The 14,959-nt window shown below is 41.2% G+C and overlaps 1 protein-coding gene across 1 annotated transcript in view; it reads right to left on the bottom strand.

Annotated features, from left to right (window-relative positions):
- The window catches only part of CNTNAP5 (contactin associated protein family member 5), a gene marked incomplete at both ends in the record, with an annotated part of 292,999 nt that overhangs the window by 113,003 nt on the left and 165,037 nt on the right, over nt 1-14,959 (bottom strand). Inside the window, one exon of the mRNA XM_082484629.1 lies at nt 1,702-1,808. Within this exon, the coding sequence (XP_082340755.1) occupies nt 1,702-1,808 (107 nt within the window). The remainder of the gene's footprint in view (nt 1-1,701; nt 1,809-14,959) is intronic.

The following is a 14,959-nucleotide window of genomic DNA, read 5'->3' as shown; positions in this document are numbered from 1 at the left end:
AACGCAAGATCTTCCCCAGAAACTTTTCAGAGTAGTTTTTACATCAGTGAACCTTAAATAACCGCAGCTATGTATGCGCCTTTGTGGGTGCAGACGTGAGCCCACAGATGCAGAAGGCTTCACTAGCTCCATGAAAACGTCTGTGGGGAAAACTAGTCCTGAGCCAATCCTCTGCGGTAATGAGATGGGTCTCCTTTGGACGCAAGCCCCACCGAGCTGGCACAGACACAGTGAGCCTCAGGCCCTGAGTTAATATGGCAGCGCAGATGCAGCCTAGAGGTTAGCGTCCGTAATCGCCTTTGACGGTCAATAGCGACCGGCCTCTTCCTTCCCCAAGGAGCCTCTCCCTTCTCACCAACCAGTTTGGCCAGCTAGTTTTGTACCAACCACCAGCTGGTGTAAATACTCTGCCGCAGCCTCAATCACTGCATGTACTCTGAGTTGGGTTTGTAGGTTTTGAAGCCAGGAGGCCTGAAGACAGGTCTTTTGGAACAACGTAAACACTGGACAAAAAGTAAATCCACTTTTCAAAATTGTGAGTTCAGCATTTTTCTTCCCATCCTTCATCTGGCGTGGCATGATTTTTGCACCAAACCCTTAGCTTCCTTTGTGCTTACAATGTAGAGTTCAGGTGATGAATCTATAAATAGACCTCTCAACAGTCTCTCCTGTCAGCTGCAGACCCCACACCGCAAATGATTTCATCATTAATTAGCAAACCATTAAAGTCTCCAGAACTACAGAACGGTTGCCAATATTCTCAGCTTCAAACCACTAAGTACCATTTCTCCTCTTCTGCTTTTTAGCTGAACAGGGGAAAAATTGCATCTCTCACCAATCTCATCCTATCTGCGGTCCGAGTGCTCATCACACACCTGGAGTGGTTATAGTTGTATTCCTGGAATTGTCATTCTTACCCACTCCTTTTTTTCTCTTTATTTCCAGTGATAGAACAGGAAGTTTACCTTCATTTTCTAACTGTTTTCCCTTTTAATCAGCTGCACGAACAGGCTTTATTTTGGCCTCCCCTTTCTCTCTCTATTTTTATTAGAATTCCCAGCATGCTGTGCCTCTACTGTTCGATTTTTAGTTTTTTTTAAACTTTTAAAACACCTTAATATTCCTTCTGCTGTGGATTTCAGTAGCTGAACGCTTCTTGTACTACTGCTATTTCAGATACTGTAGCCTTGCTAATAGCAGCAGCCCAGATAACAGTTCAGCAGAATTCCAAGATTATAAACTCTTGCAAACTAGGTTCTTGCAACACGAACTTTTGGATAATCTAAACCCAAAGAAGCCCATGGTGCCAGAATTGATGTACAGCCCCAAACATGGATTATAATCACCCAGCTCAGCCCAGCTAAATTAAACTAAATGTCTAATGACCATTGCGTGAATGATGTGTATGTAACATAAAGGAATTTAAGATTCTCTATATCAATGTATAATGTGAGAAAAAAATGTGGAAAACTACTTAAAATAATCTGGTTTTGTTTTCTCCAAAATATTTGTCAAGAAACATACATATTTGCAAATGGATTCCTGTGGCATTGCCAGTCCAACTCTTGATCTGTTCAAACCATGTCAGGACATGCTACATCCTATAATATGATATGACCTCTCACAAAGCTCCTCTCTGGTTTATGTGCACCTTTACATACCAGCTATAGTCGAAAACACTGTACGTGTGGGTTTACTTACAGTTATGACAGGTGGCTCCCACGTAGCCTGTATCATTACAATCACAATAAAAAGCAGTCCAGGACTGAGAGCATTTTCCTCCATGTTCGCAGTAGTTGGGTAAACATCTAAGTGGAAACAATTAAAAAAAAAAAAAGGCAATTAATTATAAACATTCCTGTAAAAATAGTGTGCTGGAAAAAAATAATTATAAAACTATCTCACTTCTCAGGCAAGAGTTTCCCACAGGGCTGAATCACTGTACAGTACCCGAAATAATTACTTATTCCTCTGATCTGTGATTCACTTCAAATACAAGCACGGAAGACAAAAACATTTAACGTATCCAGCGACTAGGTAAAGATCACTCAATAAAAACATTCCACTTGTCCTCCACTTGTTAGCAATTAAAGTGTCACAAACTTCCCAAGCACAGAGAAGGACGAGTAACAGGTGAAAATGCTATTGAAATATTGTTTCAAAGGAGAGTCCCCTGTTCTCTGATTAAGCAGGCATGATTGTTATCAAAATTAGGCTGCCTTACATTTGTGGTAACACAAACAGCATGAAAATCTCAGAAGTGAGGGGAAAAATATGCTTCAATTATGACTTCTGTAGTCTCTCTTCTTTCTCTCATTTTAGTTGTTATGCCTCTAAAGTATTATTGTGAAGCAAATTATTAAAAGAAGAAAGAGGCACAACAGCATGCAGCTTGGGAAGTGAACAGAAACAAAAGCTGTGGGAGATAAATTCAATCTCCAGGACAAGAAATAAATGCTGATCGAACTACACTGGTGTAAACGCAGGCAGTGCAATGGAGTACCCCAGCCCAAATGGAAAGAGAACTTCTTCCATTGTTTGCCTTTTATTTCCTTTTTTTTCCCTTACTGTACATGAGAGAAACTCTTTTACACTGCATGTTTGGCTTTTGAAAAATGAGTAACTTGTTTATAGCACTGATTCAATCCTGAAGGGTGGGTGGATAGAAAACAGGCATTTAATTTATCTCTTACACACCAGCACTCCATTAGGGTTTGCTTTGCTGTAAATTGAGCTTCAAACCCCTTTTGATGGCCCAGATCTTTCAGTGGTGTTCGTGGTGAAGTCACTGATGCTAGCTGGATTTGTACTAGCTGCAAACATGACTTTATTGTAGCTCATCTCATCCTTAGGAAATGATTTTGCATTTAAGTGTGCATATTATCTTTAACTGTTGCTTTCAGTCCGTTTCTTCTAGAATCCTTACGATGAAAACACGTTTCACGCGTGCAAGCAGAAAACCTGTATGTCACTGGTGGCCATCATCTTCACCAGCCTCCTGAGCCCCACCAGCCAAACATTCGTCAACTTATTTGAGTCCAAGGCCGGTTAGAGCTGCCAAACATTGACAACCCCAAGAAACCTGTTTATGTGCATAGAGGCATATCAGACCAACCTCTCACCCTCAATATGCTGTATTCAAGTATGTACATGCATATATATATATATATATATATATATACTCATTTTTATAAGTGTGAGCCTGAGATTTGCTCTAGAACCCAGGTTTGCTTGATCACTACTTATAACATCGTACATAAAATTATAAAGAACCTACAAAATATTAATATGAAAGATGAATTCATTTTTATTAATGCTTGCTCAATTATTATAGCGATTATTTATTATTCAAATATTAGAGACATAAGGAATTCAAGAAGAAAGTATGTTATTTATAACTATCTGTAACATCTGTTAAAGCAATTATAAGATATACTGGTCTGATAAAAATCGTTGTTATGGCTTCTATTAATCATTGGGCATGATGAAAAAGAAGGGGAAACGCACGCCTGGTTTTCCAGCTCACCGGGGAGCTTTTGTCAGTGCTGTGGAGAACACCTTGTTTCTACAATGAGAAAGAAACAAAGAAGGCCCAAACTGTTGTTTTTGTCCCATCCTCCCGGGATAGGAAGTCTGAGAAGGGATGAGATTCCGGCTTCTAACGGTAAGCTGGGAAATCATCTCGCAGAGGCCAACACCCTGCCGGTCCAGTGACAGCCCCGCCAGCCCCTCTGCCATTGCATCTACTCTTGGCGACGGCGAAGAGAATTAGAGGGTTTGGGTCGATGCTGAAGAAAGCAAGAGCGGACTGCAGGATGGCACGAATGGGACCGGCTGGTGCATGATCCGCACCCAGCTCCGCTCCGCAGGACCGTGCCGGCCCCCTCCAGCCAGCAACTCCCCAACAGCTTCGTCCCAGAGGCTACAGGAGAAGCACCGTGGTTCAACAGCTCTATAGCGATATATATGAATTTTGCCTGTAAGAGCGGATTTGGTCATATTTGTGCTTTGGCCATGCCCGCCCGTGCCCTCAGCATATGGCCTTTACTTCTACCTGCTGTTTGGTGATAAAGCATTCATTTATATCACCTGTACAACAGCAATAGTTATAGTCACGTCACAGGGGTGCTGGACACAAGAAACATCTGACGTTAATAAAGCTCTTTGGAGAGGTAAAAAGAACAGTACCGCGCTATTATCATAATTTACGTCATGAGTGGAATGGACAAATACCCTTTTTGCCTATTTTAAGCTACCTTTTATTAATTAACCCAATGCAGTAGAGCTAATTACTGGTCGTTTGTGGTTTGCCAAAGGCCCGTAGCAGAGGCTTAGCCAAATTCATTCCCTTAAAACGGTTTCCTTTTAAAGGCTTTACAAAGTTGAAGGTCACTTCTCATTTCTACTTGTCTTACAAATGCAGGCACTTTTCCTTCCCCCAGCAACGCACAAAACGCAAGTCGAAATAGCCATGTAAGCTTTTAATGATATTCATAAATTCAGGATTAAACCTTTTTTATTCCTTAGTCTATTTGCTTTAATTAGCACCAACCGCATTGATCTTGTTTTTGGTGAGATAACTAACCCTTCTAAGAGCTTATGAAACAAATTTCTTTGCAACTCTAATAATTACCATAATCCCATTCTAGCTGAGCAGTTGTGTCTTCATTAGAAGCAAAATTTATCCTAATTGTCAAAGAACTCAAAATTAAGAAATAGTTATGATTAAAATTAATCACGGCATGGATAAATCACAGGTCGTTCCATTTGCTAATTGTCCTAGATGCTCATGTTGAAAGATTTTATACATATAATTTAAAATATAAATTAATATTTGCATTCTAGTAGAATCAAGCAATTTTAGCAAAATAAACAGTGGTATCACAGAAGGTTTCATAAACAAAAAATTGCAGCAGGCAGCCCCTGACCTATTTGCAATTGAAACGAATAAACAGATCAACTCGATTTTTGCAAGTATCATAATTGGGACACCTTGAAATTTAATGATTTGCCTAAGACAGTTTGTGACAGACCAGGGACTCTGATCTTCCGGATTCCAGATTAATTCATAGAATATATCACGGTGAATGAGTCTTATAAAAAAAATAAATGAAGCAAATAATAAATTTTTCCCTCCTTTGGCCAAGCTGGAAAACACACACCTTAGCCATCTAAGTGAGCAATATGCAGAGCCTGCACAAAAGCAGTCGCTGTCCTTAGACGAAACATTCACCTCCAGAACTGCACGGGCGCTTCCTTTGAATTCAAATGACAAACTCCATAGACATTAGAGGGCAAAATTTGGCCCTTTGATAGGAACGATGAAGAAATAACAATGACAAAATTACTTGAGTGGGAAGGCTGAAGGAGTTCTACACATTTGATGTTACACTTGACTGGAAATAAACCCGGTACTTTCAATAAGCACCTCTCAGATTTTGTTATAGTCAGAACAACACATCCTGCCTGCGCCGCTCTCTATTTTTCCTAAATAGACAGGGGAAAAAAGAGAACTATCAAAGACAGAAAGAGAAAAGGAGCACACACTCTCAAGATTAAGACTGACGATATGCATCATTTTGAGACAAACACTAAGTCCCTAAACCTCAGCAATGCCATAAGAAGAAAACACAGGAAAGTTAAACGTTTTTCTATCAAGAAAGCTTTTGCCTGAAGATTATCTCAAATTAATTTTATTTCAGCCTGTTTTCCTATTTAAGGACTGCAGCTATTTCACGTCTAATTAACAAAGTATAACATTAACAGGGATGAGTTCATATAGTAGGCATGCATGTGTGATGAAACTCACGGTGTTACTGTAACAGCCTATACTTTGCTCTGGTAAAATGGTGTCTTTCCACTAAACTCAATAGATTGAGGCCAATTGCAACAGCACGGATTTTTGCCCTGCTCTACTGAGCCATAAATCTGTGAAATTCCTTGCCAAAGGATATTTTGGATACAAGAAATGGGTTCAAGGGGAGAGCAGAGAAGTGTTTGGAAGAGAAAGGGAAGAGAAATCCATCAACGCTACTACACAGACAAAGTGTAACAACTTCAAGGGTTTACACCAAGATAAAACCAAATGAAGATCAGAGAGCATTAGAATATAAAGTACCACATGAGCACATACCATTCTTATTTATCTCTGGATGTCCGTCTGTGGCAAAATTGTGGGCCAGGTCTCCTTAACTAAAGGGAGAAAAGAGAACTACCAGAACCAGAGGGAGGAAGGGAGAAAGAGTGAGTAAAAACAATATTAAGACTCCCCACTTGAATCACGTTGTCTTTCTTTTTTCATGGTTTCAGATCTTGTTTACTAATGCAGGCTACAGAAGGCTTAACGCTTTCCAGATTTTTGGTTTTCCCTAGCACACATTCCCTCCTCCTCATCAGCACACCTCCCAACTTCTCTTTCCTCTTGCAACTTCAGAAAACCAATCAACAACTTTTTTAAAAGTGTTGTGCCACACTTAATCTTTTTTAAGCCATCTACATTTTCTTCCCTTAATTTATTATGTTATGAGAAATTGTGGAGTACAAAAAGAACAACAGTGATGCGAACAAAGACAATTTTTCTTTTCCATTCTGGAAGTCATTTACTCTATCACACTGTATAGACGCTAAAAAAAAAAATCTCAAAAAATATGCATTTTTAGTCATTTTAATAATTTGTCACAAAGGTAGGCTTTTCTTCTTTCTGAGATTGGCCAGACTTGATGACTACACTTTTAAAATAGACTACTATTTCCATCATTGGCCACCTTGGCTCTTGGACTCTGTACTTGCACACCATTGTGAGACCAACATTTAGAAGATCTGAACATTGATACCAACTGCCCTCAGGCATGTGGCTGGGACAGAGCTGTGGGAGGAAGTTGTGCTGGGATTGGCACCAGTGAAGGGAACGAGCCTGTTACCTATGCCTTAGATAAAAGGCTTTATTTTTTTTTTAAGGTTTGATTGCTTTGTTGTTAGAACACCTACATTTTTAATAGAGGTAAATGTGCTGACAGTTTGGCTTGGCATCAGCAGAAAGGATTTTATATAAATAAATTTGAAAATGAAAAAAGGGAAACAAATAAACCATCCTGTACAGACAGCTGTTCCATTTAGAATTCATCATTTTACAAAGCAAAAGCAGAAAAGCCATCTGCAAAAATCAAACAAACAAACAAACAAGGACAGGATATTATATCCTACATGCATCCCCGCAGTTGGCCTTTAATTTACTGTGGGGTTGCACATCCCATGAATTTTGACTCTAAAGGAACAGCAGTGGGGGTGAACTCTATTCAGGTTCCCCCAGGAACTCAATTCCACACTCAAGTTGGATTCCAAAAGCCACTTAAGTAGACTCCTACCAACCTTCAAAATGCCTTCTTTCTCCACGGGGGTCTCATTCAGAGCAAATCCCCTCTCCAGCACTAGTGGGATGTCCTTCCACTCTGTATCAAAGACAAATGCTAACTATCTCCAACTCCAGCGTCTTCGCACATGTACAAGTCATTGCAGATACATGAAGGAGTTCACCCATCTCAGACCAGTTCTGTAGTTACCCCTTACAGCATTTACTAAACACATTTTAAGGGATCAGCACTGCTCTTAGTTACTCTGCAGTGACATCAGGCAAATGAGATTTGAATTCAGCACCATTTTCATGCTTCACATGAAAAATAAGCAAATGAGCAAATTTATCTGAAAAAAAAAAAACCAAACCAAGACTAAATTACAATACGATCTGTTTCCCAATTCAGATGTGGTGATGTGAGTGTGGCAGATGAGTCTGAAGAACCTGTCTCTATTTTGCTCTGAACCGCAGTATTTCTACAGACCAGTGCGCCCTTCATGGGCCTGGATCGCTGCTTTCTGCACCTGGTCTTGCACGTAGGAAACAAAATCAGGGAAAATAGAAATCCTTAAAATTAAGGCAGGGCAGGCAAAACCAACTCATGGCATTGCCCAAGTAACCTGAGCGTTCCCTTGCATTCACATTAAAGAAACACAAAGGACAGAAAACTCCCCCCGTTCAGAGGTAGCATCTTCCACTGTAACTGCCTATTTTTACCGAGACTTTACTTTGTACAAACATATTCTTGTTTCATAAGTACTACAGATGGAGCTCCTCTGACAGTGCAAAGCTCATATACCAGTGGAAAAGCAGGGAATTCTTCTTCATGGTTTTATTACACTTCATTGCCAGTCAGCCCTAAAGCTATCAGTGAGAGAAACTCCATCATTACCTGCATTATCCAGCTAAGTGTAAACCTTAGAATAGATATGAGGAGATGGGGGGATGGTCTCCAGAACTGCAGGGATTTTAATTCTGTCACCCAGGTTTTGGGTGTTTGTGGGTTTGGATGTTTTAAATCTTGGTCGGTTTTTCTGCATCCTGCCATTCCACCCTGAAACATGGAAGGGATTGAGGGGTTTTCCAAGATTCACACTCCAAAATGAGCTACCTGCAACGGTTTCATTACGGTAGTTAGCATGTCTAATTTGTGCTGTGCCACGTACTTTTTGGAAGGACCCAAGGGCTTCTTCAGCTCTCACAGAACACCACATATTCCTCTATTTCTAATACTATTTTTCCACTGTATATTGATGTTTACACAGGATTAAATCATTAAGATTCCATTTTCACCTTTTCCTTTTGCCACCATGTAACACAGATTGGATTTAAGGTATTTCCCCCCCTTCCATTTCCACATCATTATTTCCAGTGTTTTGCTTTGGTTTTAGTACAGAGAAAGAGGAAAAAGATAAATTCCGTGAGGACAATCTGATGAAAAAGAAAGGCATTTCTAACAATATTGAAGTTTTTGCTGCACAAAACCAAAGCAAATTGTCAGTGTTTTACAGAGCACCAACACAAGCACGAGAAAGGGAAACTTTTCTATAACCTGTCCTTAATTAACATAGAAACTGGAAGGAGACATGAAGCTTCAGTGTGCCCTGTGCTGTAGGTAACCCCGTTCACTGGAGACTACATTTGAAACAGGCAAAGAAGACAGAAGACGAGGGGGGAAATAAGTCACTCACAGGACTGAAGGGATCTTTTTAAGGTGGCCCAAAAGATCAAAGGAACTATAATTTGGATTATCAGACCCTTATATCTATCCTGGACGGCCCCTCTTGTACGCAGCATTTAATGGAACAATTCTAGAAAAAGATCCAGGTGTTCCAATATCTGAAAGCGTGCAGTTTAAATTCTTTGTTTTGGCTTATGACGGAGATACAGGCAGGCAATATTCAAATCCACTTTGGGATTTACCCAAAACGAGAAATGTTTTAAAAGAGAACAGATGACATCCCTTCCTATGTCTTCAACTGGACCCAGTTTTGCTCTCCACCCAAATTCAAGAATTTTGATCTAAAAGCATCTAACTCATAGATGTATAAAACCAAGAATGGAAAACTTAAGAGGACTTTTCGCAAAGAGAAAATAATCTGGAATATAAAATAATTGTAATTTCTGCTGAAAAGTCATTATATACTGAAAACAGCAATACTAGAGAGATCGAAAAGAATGGATGTCACATTGTCTGTTTGGTTTGTTGTTTTTTTTTTAATTCCTACTGCAATGCACTGCAGGTATTTATGTGGGGGTGAATGCAATATTAAGTGTTTGCTTTTTCAATCCCAGCCTGGGACTGTAATAAATAAAATTAAAACTCACTGGGCATAATTAGCCCGGATATTTTCTTGTTTGCATGGCCAACTTCAGGGGAAAAAAAAAAAATCATATAAAGTTTGGCTTCTGCTGTAGGGCATACATTAAATCTTAGAGGAGATTTGGGAAATGCAAAAAGAGACTGTGCTTTCATCAGATTTATCCTAACACCCTTCACCTGCAATAGTAATTAATTTCCCAAAGGCCTATTTTGACAGTACAACACATGAAGCACTGTTAACTTCAGTACGAAAAGAAAAGGAGGAAAAAGTAAAAAATTGTTATTATTTCTTACAAGTAAAAATTGATAGTAAAATCTAATGGAATCTACAAAGGAAGTAGGTATAAAGCAGGACTTAAAAGGTCAGCTCTATTTAGCAAGAGAAAAAGAACACTTTAAGCTAATTTATTTAGAAAATGTTATGAAGAATTTTCACAGATAAAACATGAGTAGGGATAAAAGGATAGGGACTAAGAACGCTATTTGTGCTCCGTAACTCAAGTAGTACAGGGAAGCAAACTCACGATTCAACTCAGTATGCTTCCCCCTAATGAGGTAAGCTGTTAACGCCAATCCCACCGCAGTGATTATTATGGATACCACATGCTGCTGTCTCCATTTGTATTTGCTAGAAGAACTGGAATATGCAGATGAATCTTGGTTTAATAAGGACAGCGATAGCAGTGTGCGCTCGTGTCTGCCTGCTGATGCTACAGAGATGAAACACCGCCAGGAGTCATAAGAAAATATCTGAGGTCAGGTCTACATTCCTCATTGCAGATCTCTGGAACTCCCAGGATGTCCTGCCAGATGCACCACCCGTCCATCCGCCAAGGTGGATTCAACGTAGATTCAACGTGAATCTTTTTTTCTTTTTTTTTTTTTTTTTTTCCCCTTCCCCCCTCCCCCAGGTCACTTAAGGGAACTGAAGTTCCCAGTGTTGTCCTTGACAAGAAGCGCCATCAGTATTTGCTCTAGCGAGGGCAGGGAGCCAGCCAAGTAAAAATAGGACAACCCAGTCAAAGCTTCATCAGCGCAAAATCAACACGAACTGCAGCAATCAGATTAAAGCTCCCGAGCAGTTGTAGACAGGGAGAGCGATGCATGCATTTATCTATGCATTCATGTGAAGCCGAGCCTTAAGGAAAGCGGGCTCTGACTACCCTCATAGTTCAATTATGAATCATGACAGGTTCAACACATAAATGGCCTTCTTAATCCCAAAACTACCTATTCTCATATACACAAGCACAAATGGTGTATAAAACTTATGGCAATATAACAACGGGTGTACAACACCGTGTTTTTGCATTTGCCTTAGCCCTATCTCTGTCCAGGTAAACTTTGCTACCAAAAAGTCAACAGTTTCAAGATATTTCAGCCCTGGTGGGAACAGCATAGTCATATGAAATTTCAGGGTCCTTAACAGAGTTTTCTCCGTCATTGGTCTACTTAAATACCACATCCTTCTTTGATGGGGGTTGAAGAGTTCAAAGGCACTAATGTACGCAACGTCATGGTTAAGGACGTGTCTCAAGAGGATGTGGCACATTTAAGGATGTGCCTCAAAAGCTTGGTGGAAGCAACCATTTGTCTAGCACCATCCTGGGGGCAAAGGAGACGATTTCCATGAGAGTCAGAAGAAAATGAGGCCAGTTTTCCCCTTCAAACAGCCGTTTGGCACAAGCTAGCCCAACTGCAGTGCCTCTTAAGCACTTCTCTTTGCAGAGGTTGGAGGAACCAGTAGGGGAAACCACACCAGATCTTACCTCTTTGTGGACACACAGACTGCAAGAATTCCTGGAAAGGGAATTTTCTTCTCTGTGACTAACGCTGCAAAGCAGTTTGTTCCACTGCATGCAAGAAGTGGATGCGATTAATCAACCCGTGCCTTGAGGCTGCAGGCAACAGCGCAGCCCGTGCCGCTGTATTCCAAGGGGTCCATCTGCTGTAAGAGCAGCCAGCCTCGCTCAGCCCAAAGGGAGCATCTGTGCCGTACGACGAAGGGCTGGAAATCCACAGTGTTTCTGGACTGAGGTTTAATGATTTTCTGGCACATTTTCCTAATATCCATGGCAACTCTTGAGCTGCAATATCTCTTGAGCCCACATTCCTGCATCTATTCTCTGAACAGGATGCCAACCACAGCAAAGAACCAACTCCGCTTCAGGACTGAAGCGAGTATTTCTAGACCCAAAATCTGGCATTCCAGCCAATTGCTGAACGGGAAATCCCAGAGCTTCTCAACACTGAGGCCAAATTCTCAGCATCTGCATATTTGTTTTCCTACCCATTTCATTTATTTTTAAATGAGAGGCTGCCCGAATTTCCCCCAGGCTATGCCTTCCATTGTTTGCCCACACACAGGCAGACCAACACCCCCCTACTCCACTGTCACACAGGAAGAGAAAACACATTGCAGAAAGTATTAGCACTTAGAAAAAAAAAAAAAATCACAGTCAGATTGCAACGTATTTTGAGATTAGCACAGCTATGACAAAATGTATTTTGGTTTTGAACAATGGAGCTACATACGGCTGCCCACAGTGAAAAGGATGTTTTTAAAACAGTAAGGAACTGGGGCTTCCTAGTCCTAAGATAATCACCTCCCTCCAGACTTCACTTCAGATCATCAGTGCCTCTCCTCCAATTTCCTTACTCTGACAGTGTCGCAGGAAAGATGCTGATGAAGTAAGTTTAAGAGCATCCCACTGAACACTTTTCCAGCTTCCAACAGTCTGTGGCTTATGGATTCATGTACGCCTTACTGGCTTTTTCCTTTATATTTGACCTCTACCGCATCTAACAATGTCCAATTTGATGCTGTGTAGGATTTGAATTTGTTAGAAACAGCAAATTTTTCTTTATTATTCGCATCCTTCATGCTGCTCCTCACTGCACAGCCCTGCCTAGCTCTCTCTTCTTCAAGCTGAAGAGTCACAGCCTATTTAATCTCTCCTTGTAGAAAACAGTTTGTGGCACGCAAAAGAACAGAGTGTCAGTTTTAGAAACAGCCGTGAGGCCTGAATGACAGACTCTTAAAGTCAGAGCTGCACACAGCATCACCTCTGAGTGGCCCAGAGAGGACGTACTTCTTGGAAAGGGCTGGTCAGGCCAAGGTTGAGGTCAGTGAATACATCCAACCGGATTTGCGTTTCATCTTTTAGCAAGTGAAATAGAGGTTGTGAAGGGATCAACACACAGTCGCTAGCTTGATTTACTAAGGGGACGATGTTCCCAGTTATCCAGTGCCTCAGACACCGCCCCCCTCCTAACAGCTTACAAACTTCTCACCCTCATTTTGACTACACCTGAAAGAGGGACAGACACTTCAACTCCAAGAAGCCACGGGATCTCATGAAAATAAAGAGCCAAGTAGAAGGGAATCAAGTTACTGTTCATCAAAGAAAAAATATACAGCCTGAGCTGAACCATCATTCTAGACAGCATGGAATCCGCAAAGAAAAAATCCCAAGAAAAAACAGAGCAATAAATTCTGCAATCACAGAGCCTCATCCTGCAGTTCTAAAAATTAATTGTGCATTTTTAGAAACAAAAAGCAAATGTGGGAAGTGACAAATGAGTATAAAGTATTGCTCCTTCTCCCCCACTTCCTTACACTCCAAACTTAACGTATACATCTCAGATTAAAAAAAAAAAGTGACCAAACCATACCTATGGGCCACATCAGGGGAATGGCATATTCCCTGCCACAGCTCTGCCTTAGATTGTCTGACAGAGAAATCTACCAAATGAGCGTTCTCACAGACGTGAGAAACCCTGAGCTGAATTCCTGAAAGTCCTGAAAGATGTTTTCCATGATTTTTTTGGTGTGGTTTTTTTTTTTTTTTTCCTTAAGCAGTGTTATTGTTGTTGACATTTCAGAACCCCTAAAGCAAGAACAAGACACAGCTGTCCCAGCTGGAGGAGAAGCCTGAGCACATGCAACAGAATTGCACAGAGCTGGAGGGAACTTAGAAGATCAGTTAGTCCATGCTCACACCCCAAGGCAGGATCACCCGTACCTGTGTTTGCTATTTCTCACAGACTCATCTAATCTTTTCTGAAAGCCTTCCAATGACAGAGACTTGACAGTGTCCTCAGGCAGTCTGTGCCACGGCTGCTCTCCTATACATCCTGGTCAGAAAAGATGACTATTCCCTTCTGCGCTGCAGCAGCCTTTTAGCACCTGAAGACCGTTATGCCGCCTCCCCTCAGCAATCTCTTCTGATTAAAGAACCAGAACTTAATCAATCTTTCTTTGCAGGTGATGTTTTCTAGACCTATTTTGTGTCTTTTCATATAGACAGGGCTATTCAAAAAACAGTTTGGGCTCTGAATATGTATATAGAGAACAGAAATTTAGAAGCATGACTGCTCACGAACCTCGGACAGCTAAACACTAAGTGGCAACCCTGGCTAGTGTTTAACTCATGTTTGCCCACCTGTTTTCCTCACTGGCTCTCTTTTGTATTTCAAGATTTGCAGAGTTGCCAGTTACCCCAAATTTCAAAACAAAGGCTGTAGATGCTAAGCACTTGGTATTTTGGTATCAATGCTGTGGCTCAGGTGTTCTGCTTAGATCAGGGGAATGGCAGCAAAGCTGTTTTCCCTCTAAGCCAACAATACTGCACGAAGAAAAGAGCGACTGATTTGAGTTTATGACCCATCAGAGCACTGAATAAACCTCAGGTCAGAGAAACAGTATTAGCACTAGAGAAACCAATACTTCTGCTACCACTCTTCTGAAGAGACAGGTTAGGGTTTGTTAGTTTGAGAAGGCAGAAGAAGACTCAACCCTGTGTTCTGCCACCCGCACGTGGCTAGTCAGGGAAGGGAAATACTGGCATCCCCCCGGACAACAGCCTCGTGACTTTCATCAGTGTTAAAAAGACGGAAAGAAGAGGTCTGCACCAGCCACGCTGCCCAGCTGGCTGTTCCACTAGATGCAGCTGTGATTTCGTACCCCGCTGAGCGAGAAGTTTCTGTAACCGCATCCCTAACCCATTTCCAGGAGGCTGACAGGGTCGAGAAGTCTTTGCAAACACTGTAAAATACTGAGGAGGGAAATGCATAAGTGAAGACACCACTAGGAAAAAGACATCCTGTTGTGGTTTGGGGTTTTTTTTGTGTTTTTTTTTTTTCCTCTCTAAACCAGGAGTACTTAGGAAAGTCTTTCCAGTTTGTATCTGTAGGGCCTTAACACACTACCTGCAGGTGAAGGACAGGGATCCTGGCCATACACTTAAAGCTAGAAACTTGGCGGAGGTGAAGAGAAGAGAGCG

Source organism: Vanellus vanellus (genome assembly GCF_965231255.1).
Source record: "Vanellus vanellus genome assembly, chromosome: 5".
Lineage (NCBI taxonomy): Eukaryota > Metazoa > Chordata > Aves > Charadriiformes > Charadriidae > Vanellus > Vanellus vanellus.
The sequence above is the reverse complement of the archived record's forward strand: the minus strand, read 5'-3'. Positions and strand labels throughout refer to the sequence as shown.